Below are 20,948 nucleotides of genomic sequence, written 5' to 3'. Positions count from 1 at the left end.
AGAGAGAGGAACACCACACGCTGAGAGTAACAGACAGAGGGGAACACTACACACAGAGAGTAACGGAAAGAGAGAGGGGGACACCACACACAGAGAGTAACAGGCAGAGAGAGGGGAACACCACACACTGAGAGTAACAAACAGAGAGAGGGGAACACCACACGCTGAGAGTAACAAACAGAGAGAGGGGAACAATACACGCTGAGAGTAACAGGCAGAGACAGGGGAACACCACACGCTGAGAGTAATAGGCAGAGAGAGGGGAACACCACACACTGAGAGTAACAGACAGAGAGAGAGGGGAACACCACACGCTGATTAGTAACAGACAGAGAGAGAGAGGAACACCACGCACTGAGAGTAACAAACAGAGAGAGAGGAACAATACACGCTGAGAGTAACAGACAGAGACAGGGGAACACCACATTTTGAGAGTTACAGACAGAGAGGGGGCATCACCACACCCTTAGTGTAACAGACAGAGAGAGGGGAACATTACACGCTGAGTGTAACAGACAGAGAGAGAGGGGAACGCCACACACTGAGAGTAACAGACAGAGAGAGAGGGGAACACCACACACTGAGAGTAACAGATAGAGAGAGAGGGGAACGCCACACACTGAGAGTAACAGTCAGAGAGAGAGGGGAACACCACACACTGAGAGTAACAGATAGAGAGAGAGGGGAACGCCACACACTGAGAGTAACAGACAGAGAGAGAGGGGAACACCGCACGCTGAGAGTAACTGAGATAGAAGGGGGAACACCGCACGCTGAGAGTAACAGACAGAGAGAGGGGATCACCACACTGAGAGTAACAGAGAGAGAGGGGAACACCACACACTGAGAGTAACAGAGAGAGAGAGGGGAACACCACACACTGAGAGTAACAGAGAGAGAGAGGGGAACACCTCACGCTGAGAGTAACAGAGAGAGAGGGAGGGGAACGCCACACACTGAGAGTAACAGTCAGAGAGAGAGGGAAGCACCGCACACTGAGAGTAACAGACAGAGAGAGAGGGGAACACTGCACGCTGAGAGTAACTGAGATAGAAGGGGGAACACCACACACTGAGAGTAACAGACAGAGAGAGAGGGGAACGCCACACACTGAGAGTAACAGACAGAGAGAGAGGGGAACACCGCACGCTGACGGTAACAGACAGAGAGGGGAACACCACACACTGAGAGTAACAGACATTGAGATAGGGGAACAGCACACACTGAGAGTTAAAGATAGAGAGAGGGGAACACCACACTCTGGGAGTTACAGATAGAGTGGGGAACACCACGTACTGAGAGTAACAGACAGAGAGAGGGGACCACTACACACTGTGTGTAACAGAGGGAGAGAGAGAGTAAAACCTCACACTGAGAGTAACAAACAGAGAGAGGGGAACAACACACACTGAGAGTAACAGACAGAGAGAGAGGGGAACACCATACGCTGATTAGTAACAGACAGAGAGAGAGGGGATCAGCACACACTGAGAGTAACAAACAGAGAGAGGGGAACAATACATGCTGAGAGTAACAGACAGAGAGAGGGGAACACCACACACTGAGAGTAACAGACAGAGAGAGGGGAACACCACACGCTGATTAGTAACAGACAGAGAGGGAGGGGAACACCACACACTGAGAGTAACAGACAGAGAGAGGGGAACACCACACGCTGATTAGTAACAGACAGAGAGAGAGGGGATCAGCACACACTGAGAGTAACAAACAGAGAGAGGGGAACAATACATGCTGAGAGTAACAGACAGAGAGAGAGGGGAACACCACACGCTGATTAGTAACAGACAGAGAGAGAGAGGAAACCACGCACTGAGAGGAACAGGCAGAGACAGGGGAACACCACACATTGAGAGTTACAGACAGAGAGAGGGGACCACCACACACTGTGTGTAACAGAGGGAGAGAGAGAGTAAAACCTCACACTGAGAGTAACAAACAGAGAGAGGGGAACAACACACACTGAGAGTAACAGACAGAGAGAGGGGAACAATACATGCTGAGAGTAACAGACAGAGACAGGGGAACACCACATTTTGAGAGTTACAGACAGAGAGGGGATCACCACACACTGAGAGTAACAGACAGAGAGAGAGGGGAACACCACACGCTGATTAGTAACAGACAGAGAGAGAGGGGAACACCGCACGCTGAGTGTAACAGACAGAGTGAGAGGGGAACAACACACACTGAGAGTAACAGACAGAGAGAGGGGAACAATACATGCTGAGAGTAACAGACAGAGACAGGGGAACACCACATTTTGAGAGTTACAGACAGAGAGGGGATCGCCGCACACTTAGTGTAACAGACAGAGAGAGGGGAACACCACACGCTGAGAGTAATAGGCAGAGAGAGGGGAACACCACACACTGAGAGTTACAGACAGAGAGAGGGGTCACCACATGCAGAGAAAAACAGACAGAGGGTTGGGAACACCACACACTGAGAGTAACAGGCAGAGAGAGAGAGTAAAACCACACGCTGAGAGTAACAGTCGGAGAAAGAGGGGAACACCACACACTGAGAGTAAGAGACAGAGAGTGGGGAACACCTCATACTGAGAGTAACGGAGAGAAAGAGGGGCACACCACACAGTGAGAGTAACAGACAAAGAGAGGGGAACACCACGTACTGAGAGTAACAGACATTGAGAGAGGGAAATACCACACACTGAAAGTAACAGACAGAGAGAGAGAGTAAAACCATACGCTGAGAGTAACAGTCGGAGAGAGAGGGGCACACCACACACTGAGAGTAACAGACAGAGAGAGGGGATCACCACACTCTGAGAGTAACAGGCTGAGAGAGAGGGGAACACCACACACTGAGAGTAACAGACAGAGAGAGGGGATCACCACACGCTGAGAGTAACAGAGAGAGAGAGGGGGAACACCACACGCTGAGAGTAACAGAGAGAGAGAGGGGGAACACCACACACTGAGAGTAACAGACAGAGAGAGGGGATCACCACACGCTGAGAGTAACAGGCAGAGAGAGTGGAACACCACACACAGAGAGTAACAGACAGAGAGAGAGAGGAACACCACACACTGAGAGTTACAAACAGAGAGAGGGGAACAACACCAGCTGAGAGTAACAGGCAGAGAGAGGGGAACACCGCACACTGAGAGTAACAGGCAGAGAGAGGGGAACAACACCAGCTGAGAGTAACAGGCAGAGAGAGGGGAACACCACACACTGAGAGTAACAGGCAGAGAGAGGGGAACAACACCAGCTGAGAGTAACAGGCAGAGAGAGGGGAACACCACACACTGAGAGTAACAGACAGGGAGAGACAGGAACACCACACACTGAGAGTTACAAACAGAGAGAGGGGAACACAACACACTGAGAGTAACACAGAGTGTTAAGTTGTGAGTCTCACAGTCACTTGAGATGTGTTTTCCTGACAACTGAGAGTGTGAGTTTGTTGAGCAGTAGAAAATGATGAATTCATGCTTTTTAGACACACACCATTGTCACTCCGCCCACAAGTACACAAAAAGACTTGCAAACCAAATTTTATTCTGACAATTTCCAGACTGTTCACCGTCCTGAGCGCAGTGAGGATCCCCACATCCCTGCGAACCTCGGTGATACTGTATATTGGCCGTACGACAAGCAGACGATGGAGCTGCTGTTCAGTTTGGAGATGACGAGATCCTGTGAGGGCCTGGTGGAGCCAGTGCCAGCTGAGAACCATGATCCTTTATTGACAGGGGACACCGGGAGGTTGCACGGTGAACACACCGGTGAGGAAACTTTCTGTAAAGCTCCCAGCGACAGGCTCGGTGGAGAGGAGGCTGCAGGCGCTATGTGTGGCAGTGTGAAACCACACGGACTGCTGGTGGCTTTGAATCGGGCTTCCCTCTGCAGAGTGCAGGGGCGCGGCCCGTCTTGTTCCTCAGCGCTCACGTGTCCCGTGTGCCAGAAGAAAGAATGTGACATACACAATGTTATTGTCAACTCAGAGGTGAAATCGGAAATCTATTATCTGGAAGGTGAGCAATTCCTTTTGCAACTAACCTCTGAGCTCAGTAATTCCAGAAAGTGAGCTCGCGTAGGTGTGTCTAGATGGGCCGAAGGGCCTTTATTGATCTGTGCTACTATGATTCAGTACCTTAACTTTTATTTGGTGTTTGCTCCCAATGTCTTTAGAAGCTGGTAAGTTATAGGGATTGAACGCAAGGCTAATGTGAATGTTGAAATTGGTTTGACCTCAAGCTGCATACAGAAGGATTATAGAGTAGGGTCACACTCTTATCTTCCATCACGTCTCCATCCCATGTGACCAGACTTCATCTGGAGTGGCTCAGTGGTTCGCACTGCTGCCTCACAGCGCCAGGGATCCAAATTCAATTCCAGTCTCGGGTGACTCTCTGTGTGGAGTTTGCACCTTCCCCCCGTGTCTGCGTGGGTTTCCTCCGGGTGCTCCGGTTTCCTCCCACAATCCAAAGCATATGTAGGTCAGGTGTATTGGCCAGGCTGTTTTCCCCCATGGTGTCCAGGGATGTGCACGCTAGGTGGGTTAGCCATGGGAAGTGCAGGGGAGTGAGTCTGGGTGGGATCCTCTTTGGAGGGTCAGTGCGGACTCGATGGACCAAATGGCCTATCTCCACAATGTGGGGACTTATTATGACCTGGCTCCATCTACACCCCTTCAGTATTGTCTGGGTGTCAGTACAGTTACAACTTTAGGGGAACTAACTCTGGAAATGTCTGTAACTAGTGGCGTTCATAGACACCTGGGTTATAACTCAACGTATATAATTGCCAATTGCCTCAGTCAGAAATGTAGAGCCTACCACCACCTTCATCCTTTAGCTGGCTTTTTCAAGGAATACTTGTCCAAATCTTGACCACTCCTGAGTGACTGGGAGACGTGACAAAGGACATTGAGGAAGATAGTCAACCAGTTGGAAATAAGGGGAAGGCAGTGGCGATATCTCTGGGCTAGTAATCTTGGCTAATGTCGTGGTCAGGGGTTCGAATCCACAATCCCTTGAACACCAGCCACCCCCCCCCCCCCCCCACCCCCATCCCCAACACCCCCAGTGTCAACTGGTGGAATATAATGTCAATAAATCTGGAACATGATTAATATCAGTGATGGCCATTAAACGAACATCGATTGGTGTAAAAAGCCGTCTGGTTCATTAATGTCCTTCAGGGAAGGAAATCTGCCATCCTTACCTGGCCTGGCCTGAACACAACTCCAGCGAAGTTAGTTGACTCTTAACTGCCCACTGAAATGGTTCTACTCAAGGCCAACCCACTCAGTTCCAGGGTAATTAGGGATAGGTTGGTTGTGTCACCATTAGTCTTACCAGACCATAGGGGCTGCTCTCTCCATTAGAGAGTGAAGTGACTGCTGGAGATTTAAGCTGAGGGCCACCGTACCTCAGGCGAGGGAAGAGGGTGTAAAGGAGAGTCCTTCATAGTAACCTCAAACCGGTGATGGGAATTGAACCCACACTGTTCTGTAAACTAACGATCCAGCAAACTGAGCTAAACCGATTTTTAGGGATAGGTGATAAACATGGGAACACTGAAACAGAAGTAGGCCATTCTGCCCATCGAGCGTGTTCTACCATTCAATGAGATCATGGCTGTTCTGTGGCCTAACTATCTATATACCTGCCTTTGACCCATTTCCTTTTAATAGCTTTTGCTTAACAAAAAAATTATCCATCTCAGATTTAAACTTAGCAACTGATCTAGCATCCACTACCATTTGTGGAAGAGAGTTCCAGACATCTCCCACCCTGTGTGTGTATTCGGACTTGCAAACCTCTCTCCTGAACGCTCTGGCCCTCATTCTCAAGCCATGCCCCCATTTCTAGAATGTTCGAGGAGAAAGTGAGGACTGCAGATGCTGGCGATCAGAGCTGAGAAATGTGTTGCTGCCTGACCTGCTGCGCTTTTCCAGCAACACTTTTTCAGCCCTATTTCTAGAATCCCCAGCTAGTGGAAGTAATTGATCCTCGTCTACCCTGTCCTATCCTGTTCCTATCTTGAAGCCTTCAATCAGATCACTCCTTAACCTCCGAAATTCTAGAGAAGATCAATTGTGCAATCTCCCCTCATAACCTCATAACTTCACCCCCCAAAGTCCTGGTGTCATTCTTATAAAGCTTCATCGTAGTCCCTGGAAGGCCGGTCTATCCTTCTGAAGGTGTGCTCCCCAAATCTGCTCACTGTACTCCAAGGGGGCTCAAACTGGAGGTTTGTACAACTGCAGTATAAGGTCTGCATCCTTACTCTCATGTAGAAGGGCCGGAAGTCCATTAGCTTACTTGATTATCTTCTGCACCCGTTTGTGGTATCTTAAACATCTATGCACCTGAATTGCCAAGTCTCTGTGGACATCCACTGCGTTTAGCTTCATGCCATTTAGAAAGTACCCAGTACTATCCTTTTTACTCTGGTCCAAAAATGGATAATCTCACGTTCAATTCCATCTGTCAAAGTTTTGCCCATTCGCCTGTCTATCACTAGCAGAGAGTCATAGAGTCCAACAGCACAGAGACAAGCCCTTTGACCCAGACTGGTTCATGCCGACCAAAATGTCCATCCACGCTAATCCCATTTACCTGCACTTGGCCCATATTCTTCTAACCCTTCCCTATCCATGTATTTGATCAAATGCCTTTTAAATGTTATTAATGTACCCACCTCAACCACTTCCACTGGCAGCTCATTCCATATGCGTACCACCCTCTGTGTAAAGACATTGTCCCTCTAACCTCAAACTGATGCCCTCTCGCCCTCGATACCCCACCCTGGGAAAAACACTGAGTACATTCACTCAATCCATGCCTCTCATAATCTTATAAACCTCTATAAGATCCCCCCCTCAGTCTCCTACGCTCTAAAGAAAAAAGCCCTATCTTGTCCAACCTCTGCCTATAACTCAGATCATTGAGTCCTGGGGCTTCATCTTTGTAAATGTCATCTGTTGTCTTTCCAGTTTAGTAACATCCTTCCTGGAGTAAGGTGACCAAAACTGAGCACAATACTCCAAGTGCGGCCTCACCGACGTCCTATACAACTGCAACATAACTTCCCAACTTCTATATTCAATGCGCTTTTAATTTTATGCTAGAATCTACACTGTCTACACCTAACATTGTGTCATCAGCAAATTTGGGTATTTGACCTCATATATTCTGCTATCCATGTCAATAAGTAATGTGACGAATTGAGGCTCTAAGGCAGTGAGGCACCACTGGGTCAAGTCCTGCCAATTTCAGTCACAAATACAGTAGATGGTGGGAAAAGCTCAGTAGGTCTGGCAGCATTCAGGGTCGGTGACCCTCAGAGGGCCAGTGACCCTCCCTCAGACTCCTGTCTATTTAAGTACCTCCCCTGATTATTAGAGAGGACTTAGGGAAAGTTATAGATAAAGGAGAACTGGTAGCAGCAAACTGTCATTTCGCCAGTCACGGATACTGGTGGAGATGGCAGCTACCACAAGGAGGCGGTAGTAGGGTGATGTTCACAAGAGAGCTCTGCACACCCACCCTCAGTGCAGCATCCACTTCCCCCACTGGATAACCAGTGAACTGCACAGGTCCTGAGGAGAAAGACATGCCCTGTACCCACCCTGCCACATCAGGGCAGTGGCACCACCTCAAAGCTCACCCACCTCTGCCAGTCTCCTGCTGCTCTGTTGACACAAGGTTCCTCCCTGTCTTTCCTCCAGCCTGCAAACTGCACTGTGGGCCGTTTCCTGACATCACCAGTCCCTCGATGGTCCTCTGGTTCCTCTACCAGGGATCAGAGTCAAGTCCTCGAGCACAATTGCACCCAACCGCTAATTACCTTTCACCCCAAGACCATTCCTGGGGATGCTTGGAGGCTTTTTACAAGGATCCAGTGAAAGTCACTCTACTTACACGACAGAAGGAAAGCATTAGAAAGTCTTCAGTTTGTCCGAAGCTGAGGGTAGCCAACGTAGCTTGTGTGAAAAAGGCGTCATGATTTGGAGATGCTGGTGTTGGACTGGGGTGTACAAAGTTAAAAATCACACAACACCAGGTTATAGTCCAACAGGTTTATTTGGAAGCACTAGCTTTCAAAGCACTGCCCCTTCATCAGGTGGTTGTGGAGGATAAGATTGTAAGACACAGACAGCCTCACACAGGGAAACTCACACCTTCAGTGCATTACCTGGGCTGACATGACACCAATTGCTAAAGTTCACTTGACAATGTAGCGTGTAAAAAAAGTTTTGTGATGTACATATGAAAGAACTGAAACCAACATGGTCATTCAAAAAGATGAGAGACTTAACAAACAATCCAGGTCTTTTTCAATATATAATTTCATCTACATCACACTGTAAACTTTTGCTATAAATTCTGTGTCTTTCAATCTTATTCTCCACAACCACTTGATGAAGGAGCAGCACTCCAAAAGCTAGTGCTTCCAAATCAACCTGTTGGACTATAACCTGGTATAGTGTGATTTTTAACCTTGTGAAAATGAGAGAAGACCTTAGAGAATGGAAAAAATAAATTGTCATTATCTTGTTTATTTACCAAAAATCACCATTACCATTCAGAGCAAAAGAATCATTGATCAGTTGAGTTAAACATGCATTGCATTTATAAAGGAAATCTACCCTTTGACTGAAATAAGTCCACTCTGAAACACAAACCCCATATTTTAGTCCCTTTGGCACAAAACATCCTGGATTTTGTCACTTTCAATCCATCTTTTCACACCTTGTGTGGATCACTGGCAAGACCAATATCTATTTCTTGACCCTAACTGCCCTTGAACTGAGTGCCTTGCAGAGGGACGGTTGAGGGTCCTCTGCGTTGCTGTGAGCCTGGAGTTACATGTAGGCCCAGACCAGGTCAGGATGGCAGTTTTCCTTCCCTGAAGGATGTGAGTGAGCCAAATGGGTTTTCACAGCAACTGACGACCGCTTCCAAGTCTCTGTGGACATCCACTGCGTTTAGCTTCCCATTTAGAAAGTACCCAGTACTATCCTTTTTACTCTGGTCCAAAAATGGATAATCTCACGTTCAATTCCATCTGTCAAAGTTTTGCCTCCTTCGCTCCACGTTGGTTTGACATGCCAGCGGCAGTCTTCGGTGGATTCGAACCCAAATCCCAGTAAGTTGCTGTACACAATGTCACCATCTCCACTCTCTTGTCAGCAGTAATTGGGCTGTGTCTCTCGACAGAACAAGTGCCCCCCGGTGATTGCTGTGGGATGATCATGAAGGTAATGAACAGCGAATACCCACTCCTAATACACAACGAGAGAGACCAGTACCTCCGGCCTGGCGACTGCTACCAAACCATCGTGCTGAGCCAGCAGGTTCCTGAGTCCGGTAGGTGACTACTTTCAAGATGGATGCTGCTCTGCAGCATCACCTTCTCCTCGATTAATGTTGCTCTGCATTCTCAGTCGGCCTTATTTATATCCTGGCCTCTTGTCCAAATGACTGCCAGTTGAGACAGAGATGAAGATCCCTTCTCTCTAGGTACTCTCCTCTGGCCGTGCGTGTGTAGAATCCTGACAGGGACCATGGACTGTATTAGATTCAGCAAATTCTGGCAAATCAGAGGGGACACGGACTAGGTGTCCTCCTGTCCTTGGACAGTCAATGTACGGTCAGCATCTCTCTGTCTCTGCAAGTGACATACAGACCGTCAGTGTGTCCGGGAAGGACCTTTGCACACAGTCAGTGTGAATCTGCACTTCTCAGCCCAAATCAAAGTCTGAGGCTCCTCCATCACTTTACCCTGAATCGAATACTGGCAACCACGCTGTCCCCGAATGTCGGCCATGTCTCGAACTAAAGAGAACATAAGATAAGAACTAGGAACAGGAGTAGGGCGTCTGGCCCATCGGCCCTGCTCAGCCGTTCAACAAGATCATGGTGGATCCTTTCATGGACTCAGCTCCACTGACCCGCAAGGTGGAAGTGGGCACTGCAGATGTTGGAGCTCAGAGTCTAGATTAGAGAGTGGTGCTGGAAAGGCACAGCAGGTCAGGCAGCATCTGAGGAGCAGGCAAATCGACGTTTCGGACAAAAGCCCTTCATCAGGAATCAGATGGTGGAGACAGGGTTTCCCGATGAAGGGCTTTTGCTTGAAACGTCGATTTTCCCTGCTCCTCGGATGCTGCCTGACCTGCTGTGCTTTTCCAGCACCACTCTAATCTCGATTCCACTTACCCCCCTCACACTGTAACCCTTCATTCCTTTATTGTTCAAAAAAGTATCCATCCGAGCTTTAAAGATGCTCACAGAAGTAGTGTCAACTGCTTCACTGAGGAAGGAATTCCATACATTCCCAACCCTCTGGGTGAAGACATTCCTTCACAATTCAGTCCTAAATCTGCTCCCTCTAATCGTGAGGCTATGTCCTCTTGTCCTAGTTTCACTCGCCAGTGGAAACATCCTCTCTTATTTCTAACATTATCTATTCCTGTCATAATTTTAGATGTTTCTATAAGAATCCCCCCTCATTATCCAAATTCCAATGAATATAATCCCAGTCTACTCAGTCTCTCCCCATACGCCAACCCCCTCGACTCCAGAATCAACCTTGTGAATTCCTCGGCACCCCATCCCCCCACCCAGTACCAGTATATCCTTTCTCAATTATACTCCTTTGTCAAAGTGAAATGGATTATTACTCTGTCTGATTCATTAATTTAGCAAAGTAATCAGAAGTTACTGAATCCCAGCTCCGAGACTGACACACTTTGCTGGTTTAAAAATCAAATTATTCGGACTCACCAGCCCGAACTGATGTCACTTCTTGACGATTTGGCAATTGAGGCTCCTATTGTCAGAGCACTCTATCCTCAAACCCTGCCCAGTTTCAATTGCGTTCCTTTAATCCCCTTTGCAACACCCCCCTCATTTACTGAGGATAGAAGAGAGATTCTGTGAAACAAATTGTATCAGTTGCTAAAACCAGCGAGTGAGAGACAAATTGCCTCAGTGATGCCCACTTTTATTCCCTTCACAGCCCAGCTGACAATCTTTTATTACAAGTCCAACAAGATTCTCAAACCATATCGCGGGATGCCTGTGGTGCTCAATTTTTCAAAAACAAATTATTTCCTGGCATGTCGGACTGAAGGGAGCGATGTCCTGCTCAAGATCGAGGTGAGTGAGCCACTGTAGTTCTCTGGATTGTTGTGGCCAGCTGGCTCTGGGTGGAGAAAGCTCATTGCTGTCAGTAAATAGTCTGCAATATTCAGATATGAGAGCACAGGAGATAAAAACCATGGAAGCTGTCTCATGACAGAATACTGGCATCTGACACATGCCCCAGCCACACTGCCCAGGTCAGAGTTGACAATGTCACATCGACACCCTCTGACCACCTCTCCACACACACGTATTCATACTCACGCTCACTCACACATGCACACACTCACATACACACACCCACTCACAATCACACACAGACACCTCACTCATACACTCATACACACTCTTATACTCACACACTCACTCACACATAGACACACACACTCACTCACACACGTACTCGTACATACACATGCTTACAGACATAAACACACTCATTCATACACACAGACACACACTCACACACTCAGCCACTCTCACAGATTCACACAAACACAAATGTAAACATGTACTCACACACACCCACATACTCTCTCTCACACACACACAAATATACACACGCTATTGCTCATGCACACGCATGTACGCACATAGACTTTCTCACACATACACAGAGATGGTCACATACACACTGACCTTTTCCCACTCCCACATGCACACACAGACACACGCACACTCAGACAGACAAACATACTCACATAGACAAACGGACACACACACTCACACACTTGTACTCTCAAACACACATTTCCTCATTCTCATGCTCACATGTGCCCATGCACACTCACATGCACACCCGTACTCACACACCCATACTCACACAACTGTACCATCACACCCGTACACTCACACCCGTACCCTCACACCCGTACACCCACACCCGTACCCTCACACCCGTACTCTCACACCCGTACTCACACACCCGTACTCTCACACCCGTACTCACACACCCGTACTCACACACCCGTACCCTCACACCCGTACTCACAGACCCGTACTCTCACACCTGTACTCACACACCCGTACTCACACACCCATGCTCACACAACTGTACCATCACACCCATACACTCACACCCGTACCCTCACACCCGTACACCCACACCCGTACTCTCACACCCGTACTCTCACACCCGTACTCACACACCCGTACTCACACACCCGTACTCACACACCCATACTCACACACCCATACTCTCACACCCGTACTCTCACACCCGTACTCTCACACCCGTACTCACACACCCGTACTCTCACACTCGTACCCTCACACCCGTACTCACACACCCGTACTCTCACACCCGTACTCTCACACCTGTACTCACACACCCGTACTCACACACCCGTACTCACACACCCGTACTCTCACACTCGTACCCTCACACCCGTACTCACACACCTGTACTCTCACACCCGTACTCTCACACCTGTACTCACACACCCGTACTCACACACCCGTACTCACACACCCGTACTCTCACACTCGTACCCTCACACCCGTACTCTCACACCCATACTCACACACCCGTACCCTCACACCCGTACTCTCACACCCGTACACTCACACCCGTTCTCTCACACCCGTACTCACACACCCGTACTCACACAACTGTACCCTCACACCCGTACCCTCACACCCGTACTCTCACACCTGTACTCACACACCCGTACCCTCATACCCGTACTCACACACCCGTACTCACACACCCGTACTCTCACACCCATACTCACACAACCGTACCCTCACACCCGTACCCTCACACCCGTACTCTCACACCCGTACCCTCATACCCGTACTCACACAACCGTACCCTCACACCCGTACCCTCACACCCGTACTCTCACACCCGTACTCTCACACCCGTACTCACACACCCGTACTCTCACACCCGTACTCTCACACCCGTACCCTCACACCCGTACTCTCTCACCCGTACCCTCACACCCGTACTCACATACCCGTACTCTCATACCCGTACCCTCACACCCGTACTCTCACACCCGTACCCTCACACCCGTACCCTCACACCCGTACTCACACACCCGTACCTTCACACCCGTACTCTCATACCCGTACCCTCACACCCGTACTCACACACCCGTACTCTCACACCCGTACTCACACACCCGTACCTTCACACCCGTACTCTCATACCCGTACCCTCATACCCGTACTCACACACCCGTACTCTCACACCCGTACCCTCACACCCGTACTCACACACCCGTACCCTCACACCCGTACTCTCACACCCGTACTCACATACCCGTACTCTCACACCCGTACTCACACACCCGTACTCACACACCCGTACTCACACACCCGTACTCACACACCCGTACTCTCACACCCGTACCCTCACACCCGTACCCTCACACCCGTACTCACACACCCGTACTCTCACACCCGTACTCACACACCCGTACTCTCACACCAGTACTCTCTCACCCGTACCCTCACACCCGTACTCTCACACCCGTACCCTCACACCCGTACTCTCACACCCGTACTCACACACCCGTACTCACACACCCGTACCGTCACACCCGTACTCTCACACCCGTACTCACACACCCGTACCCTCACACCCGTACCCTCACACCCGTACTCACATACCCGTACTCACACACCCGTACCCTCACACCCGTACCCTCACACCCGTACTCACACACCCGTACCCTCACACCCGTACTCACACACCCGTACTCTCACACCCATACTCTCACACCCGTACTCTCACACCCGTACCCTCACACCCGTACTCACACACCCGTACCCTCACACCCATACCCTCACACCCGTACTCACACACCCGTACTCACACACCCGTACCCTCACACCCGTACTCACACACCCGTACCTTCACACCCGTACCCTCACACCCGTACTCACATACCCGTACCCTCACACCCGTACTCTCACACCCGTACTCACACACCCGTACTCACACACCCGTACTCACACACCCGTATCCTCACACCCGTACTCTCACACCCGTACCCTCACACCCGTACTCTCACACCCGTATCCTCACACCCGTACTCTCACACCCGTACCCTCACACCCGTACTCACATACCCGTACTCACATACCCGTACTCTCACACCCGTACCCTCACACCCGTACTCACATACCCGTACTCACATACCCGTACTCTCACACCCGTACCCTCACACCCGTACTCTCACACCCGTACCCTCACACTCGTACCCTCACACCCGTACTCTCACACCCGTACCCTCACACCCGTACCCTCACACCCGTATCCTCACACCCGTACTCTCACACCCGTACCCTCACACCCGTATCCTCACACCCGTACTCTCACACCCGTACCCTCACACCCGTACCCTCACACCCGTACACTCACACCCGTACTCTCACACCCGTACTCTCACACCCGTACTCACACACCCGTACCCTCACACCCGTACTCTCACACCCGTACTCACACACCCGTACTCACACACCCGTACTCACACACCAGTACCCTCACACCGGTACTCTCACACCCGTACCCTCACACCCGTACTCTCACACCCGTACTCACACACCCGTACCCTCACACCCGTACTCTCACACCCGTACTCACACACCGGTACTCTCACACCCGTACTCACACACCCGTACTCACACACCCGAACTCTCACACCCGTACTCTCACACCCGTACACTCACACCCGTACTCACACACCCGTACTCACACAACCGTACCCTCACACCCGTACCCTCACACCCGTACTCTCACACCCGTACACTCACACCCGTACTCACACACCCGTACTCACACACCCGTACTCACACACCCGTACCCTCACACCCGTACTCTCACACCCGTACTCTCACACCCGTACTCACACACCCATACTCACACACCCGTACTCACACACCCGTACCCTCACACCCGTACCCTCACACCCGTACTCACACACCCGTACACTCACACCCATACTCACACACCCGTACTCTCACACCCGTACTCTCACACCCGTACTCACACACCCGTACCCTCACACCCGTACTCTCACACCCGTACTCACACACCCGTACCCTCACACCCGTACCCTCACACCCGTACTCACACACCCGTACTCTCACACCCGTACTCTCACACCCGTACTCACACACCAGTACCCTCACACCGGTACTCTCACACCCGTACCCTCACACCCGTACCCTCACACCCGTACCCTCACACCCGTACCCTCACACCCGTACTCACATACCCGTACTCACACACCCGTACACTCACACCCGTACTCACACACCCGTACTCACACACCCGTACTCTCACACCCGTACCCTCACACCCGTACCCTCACACCCGTACTCACATACCCGTACTCACACACCCGTACACTCACACCCGTACTCACACACCCGTACTCACACACCCGTACTCTCACACCCGTACTCACACACCCGTACTCTCACACCCGTACCCTCACACCCGTACTCTCACACCCGTACTCACACACCCGTACCCTCACACCTGTACTCTCACACCCGTACCCTCACACCCGTACTCACACACCCGTACCCTCACACCTGTACTCTCACACCCGTACTCACACACCCGTACCCTCACACCCGTACCCTCACACCCGTACCCTCACACCCGTACTCACACACCCGTACCCTCACACCTGTACTCTCACACCCGTACCCTCACACCCGTACTCTCACACCCGTACTCACACACCCGTACCCTCACACCTGTACTCTCACACCCGTACCCTCACACCCGTACCCTCACACCCGTACTCACACACCCGTATTCACACACCCGTACCCTCACACCCGTACTCACACACCCGTACCCTCACACCTGTACTCTCACACCCGTACTCTCACACCCGTACTCTCACACCCGTACTCTCACACAATCGTATCCTCACACCCATACCCTCACACCCGTACTCTCACACCCGTACTCACACACCCGTACCCTCACACCTGTACTCTCACACCCGTACCCTCACACCCGTACTCTCACACCCGTACTCACACACCCGTACTCACACACCCGTACACTCACACCCGTACTCACACATCCGTACCCTCACACCTGTACTCTCACACCCGTACTCTCACACCCGTACCCTCACACCCGTACTCTCACACCCGTACTCACACACCCGTACTCACACACCCGTACACTCACACCCGTACTCACACATCCGTACCCTCACACCTGTACTCTCACACCCGTACTCTCACACCCGTACTCACACACCCGTACTCACACACCCGTACCCTCACACCTGTACCCTCACACCCGTACTCTCACACCCGTACACTCACACCCATACCCTCACACCCGTACACTCACACCCGTACTCACACACCTGTGCCCTCACACTCGTACCCTCACACCCGTACTCTCACACACGTACTCTCACACAACCGTACCCTCACACCCGTACTCTCACACCCGTACTCACACACCCGTACTCACACACCCGTACACTCACACCCGTACTCACACATCCGTACCCTCACACCTGTACTCTCACACCCGTACTCTCACACCCGTACTCACACACCCGTACTCACACACCCGTACCCTCACACCTGTACCCTCACACCCGTACTCTCACACCCGTACACTCACACCCATACCCTCACACCCGTACACTCACACCCGTACTCACACACCTGTACTCTCACACCCGTACCCTCACACCCGTACTCTCACAATCGTACCCTCACACCCGTACTCTCACACCCATACTCTCAAACAACCGTATCCTCACACCCGTACTCACACACCCGTACTCTCACACCCGTACTCTCACACTCGTACCCTCACACCCGTACTCTCACACACGTACTCTCACACAACCGTATCCTCACACCCGTACTCACACACCCGTACTCTCACACTCGTACCCTCACAGCTGTACTCACATACCCATACTCTCACACCCGTACTCACACACCCGTACTCACACACCCGTACCCTCACACCCGTACACTCACACCCGTACTCACACACCCGTACCCTCACACCCGTACCCTCACACCCGTGCTCTCACACCCGTACTCACATACCCATACTCTCACACCCGTACTCTCACAATCGTACCCTCACACCCGTACTCACATACCCATACTCTCACACCCGTACTCTCACACCCGTACACTCACACCCGTACTCACACACCCGTACACTCACACCCGTACTCACACACCCGTACCCTCACACTCGTACCCTCACACCCATACTCTCACACCCGTACCCTCACACCCATTCTCACACACCCGTAATCACACACCCACATGCTCTCACCTGTATACTCACACCCATAACCTCACACCCGTACACTCACATCTGTACCCTCACACCTGTACCCTCACACCCGTACTCTCACACCCGTACTCTCATACCCATAGTCTCAGACCCATAATCTGGTACCCGTTCCCTCACACCCGTACCCTCACACCCGTACTCTCACACCCGTATTCTCACACCCGTACCCTCACACCCGTACTCACACACCCGTTCCCTCACACCCGTACTCTCACACCCGTATTCTCACACCCGTACCCTCACACCCGTACTCACACACCCGTACCCTCACACCCGTACTCTCACACCCGTAGTCTCACACCCGTACACTCACACCCGTACCCTCACACCCGTACACTCACACCCGTACTCTCACACCCGTACTCACACATCCGTACCCTCACACCCGTACACACACAACCGTACCCTCACACCCGTACCCTCACACTCGTACCCTCACACCCGTACTCACACACCCGTACCCTCACACCCGTACACTCACACCCGTACTCACACACCCGTACCCTCACACCCGTACCCTCACACCCGTACACTCACACCCGTACCCTCACACCCGTACCCTCACACCCGTACCCTCACACCCGTACTCTCACACCCGTACCCTCACACCCGTACTCTCACACCCGTACTCACACACCCGTACTCTCACACAACCGTATCCTCACACCCGTACTCACACACCCGTACCCTCACACCCGTACACTCACACCCGTACTCACACACCCGTACCCTCACACTCGTACCCTAACACCCGTACCGTCACACCCGTACCTTCACACCTGTACCCTCACACCCGTAATCGCACACCCGTACCCTCACACCCGTACTCTCACACCCGTACTCTCACACCCGTACTCTCACACCCGTACACTCACACCCGTACCCTCACACCCGTACCCTCACACCCGTACTCTCACACCCGTACACTCACACCCGTACCCACACACCCGTACTCACACACCCGTACTCTCACACCCGTACTCTCACACCCGTACTCACACACCCATACTCTCACACCCGTACTCTCACACCCGTACTCTCACACCCGTACCCTCACACCCGTACCCTCACACCCGTATCCTCACACCCGTACTCTCACACCCGTACCCTCACACCCGTACCCTCACACCCGTACTCTCACACCCGTACCCTCACACCCGTACTCTCACACCCGTATCCTCACACCCGTACTCTCACACCCGTACCCTCACACCCGTACCCTCACACCCGTACCCTCACACCTGTACTCACACACCCGTACCCTCACACCCATACTCCCTCACCCGTACTCTCACACCCGTACACTCACACCCGTACTCACACACCCGTGCCCTCACACTCGTACCCTCACACCCATACTCCCTCACCCGTACTCTCACACCCGTACACTCACACCCGTACTCACACACCCGTGCCCTCACACTCGTACCCTCCCACCCGTACCGTCACACCCGTACCCTCACACCCGTACCCTCACACCCGTACCCTCACACCCGTGCCCTCACACCCATGCCCTCACACCCGTACACTCACACCCGTACTCACACACCCGTGCCCTCACACTCGTACCCTCACACCCGTACCGTCACACCCGTACCCTCACACCCGTACCCTCACACCCGTACTCTCACAGCCGTACCCTCACACCCGTACCCTCACACCCGTACTCTCACACACCCGTACCCTCACACCCGTACTCACACACCCGTGCACTCACACTCGTACCCTCACACCCGTACCGTCACACCCGTACCCTCACACCCGTACCCTCACACCCGTGCCCTCACACCCGTACCCTCACACCCGTACACTCACACCCGTACTCTCACACCCGTACACTCACACCCGTACTCACACACCCGTGCCCTCACACTCGTACCCTCACACCCGTACCGTCACACCCGTACTCACACACCCGTGCCCTCACACTCGTACCCTCACACCCGTACTCTCACACCCGTACCCTCACACCCGTACTCTCACACCCGTACTCTCACAGCCGTACCCTCACACCCGTACTCTCACAGCCGTACCCTCACACCCGTACTCACACACCCGTGCCCTCACACTCGTACCCTCACACCCGTACTCTCACACCCGTACCCTCACACCCGTACTCTCACACCCGTACCCTCACACCCGTACCCTCACACCCGTACTCTCACACCCGTACTCTCACACCCGTACTCACAGACCCGTACTCACATACCCGTACTCACATACCCGTACTCACATACCCGTACTCACACACCCGTACTCTCACACCCGTACTCACACACCCGTACTCACATACCCGTACTCACATACCCGTGCTCACATAACCGTACTCACATACCCGTACTCACATACCCGTACTCACACACCCGTACTCACACACCCGTACTCACATACCCGTACTCACATACCCGTACTCACATACCCGTACTCACATACCCGTACTCACATACCCGTACTCACACACCCGTACTCACATACCCGTACTCACATACCCGTACTCACATACCCGTACTCACATACCCGTACTCACATACCCGTACTCACACACCCGTACTCACATACCCGTACTCACATACCCGTACTCACATACCCGTACTCACATACCCGTACTCACACACCCGTACCCTCACACCCGTACTCACACACCCGTACTCACACACCCGTACCCTCACACCCGTACTCACATACCCGTACTCACACACCCGTACTCACACACCCGTACCCTCACACCCGTACTCACATACCCGTACTCACACACCCGTACTCACACACCCGTACTCTCACACCCGTACTCACATACCCGTACTCACATACCCGTACTCACATACCCGTACTCACACACCCGTACTCACATACCCGTACTCACATACCCGTACTCACATACCCGTACTCACACACCCGTACCCTCACACCCGTACTCTCACACCCGTACCCTCACACCCGTACTCACACACCCGTACCCTCACACCCGTACTCTCACACCCGTACCCTCACACCCGTACCCTCACACCCGTACCCTCACACCCGTACTCACATACCCGTACTCACATACCCGTACTCACACACCCGTACTCACATACCCGTACTCACATACCCGTACTCACATACCCGTACTCACACACCCGTACTCACATACCCGTACTCACACACCCGTACCCTCACACCCGTACTCTCACACCCGTACTCACACACCCGTACTCACATACCCGTACTCACATACCCGTACTCACATACCCGTACTCACACACCCGTACTCACATACCCGTACTCACACACCCGTACCCTCACACCCGTACTCACACAACCGTACTCTCACACCCGTACCCTCACACCCGTACTCACACACCCGTACCCTCACACCCGTACTCTCACACCCGTACCCTCACACCCGTACCCTCACACCCGTACCCTCACACCCGTACTCACATACCCGTACTCACATACCCGTACTCACATACCCGTACTCACACACCCGTACCCTCACACCCGTA

General features: G+C 52.1%; 1 protein-coding gene across 1 annotated transcript in view; it reads left to right on the top strand.

Annotated features, from left to right (window-relative positions):
• The window catches only part of LOC140486082 (uncharacterized), an 87,322-nt gene that overhangs the window by 26,646 nt on the left and 39,728 nt on the right, over positions 1-20,948 (top strand). Inside the window, exons 3-5 of the mRNA XM_072584725.1 lie at positions 3,563-4,022; positions 9,219-9,368; positions 11,020-11,159. Of these exons, the coding sequence (XP_072440826.1) occupies positions 3,563-4,022; positions 9,219-9,368; positions 11,020-11,159 (750 nt within the window). The remainder of the gene's footprint in view (positions 1-3,562; positions 4,023-9,218; positions 9,369-11,019; positions 11,160-20,948) is intronic.

The sequence above is a fragment of the Chiloscyllium punctatum genome, chromosome 15, assembly GCF_047496795.1.
Source record: "Chiloscyllium punctatum isolate Juve2018m chromosome 15, sChiPun1.3, whole genome shotgun sequence".
Taxonomy (NCBI): domain Eukaryota; kingdom Metazoa; phylum Chordata; class Chondrichthyes; order Orectolobiformes; family Hemiscylliidae; genus Chiloscyllium; species Chiloscyllium punctatum.
This window is presented reverse-complemented; position numbering and strand designations above follow the sequence as displayed.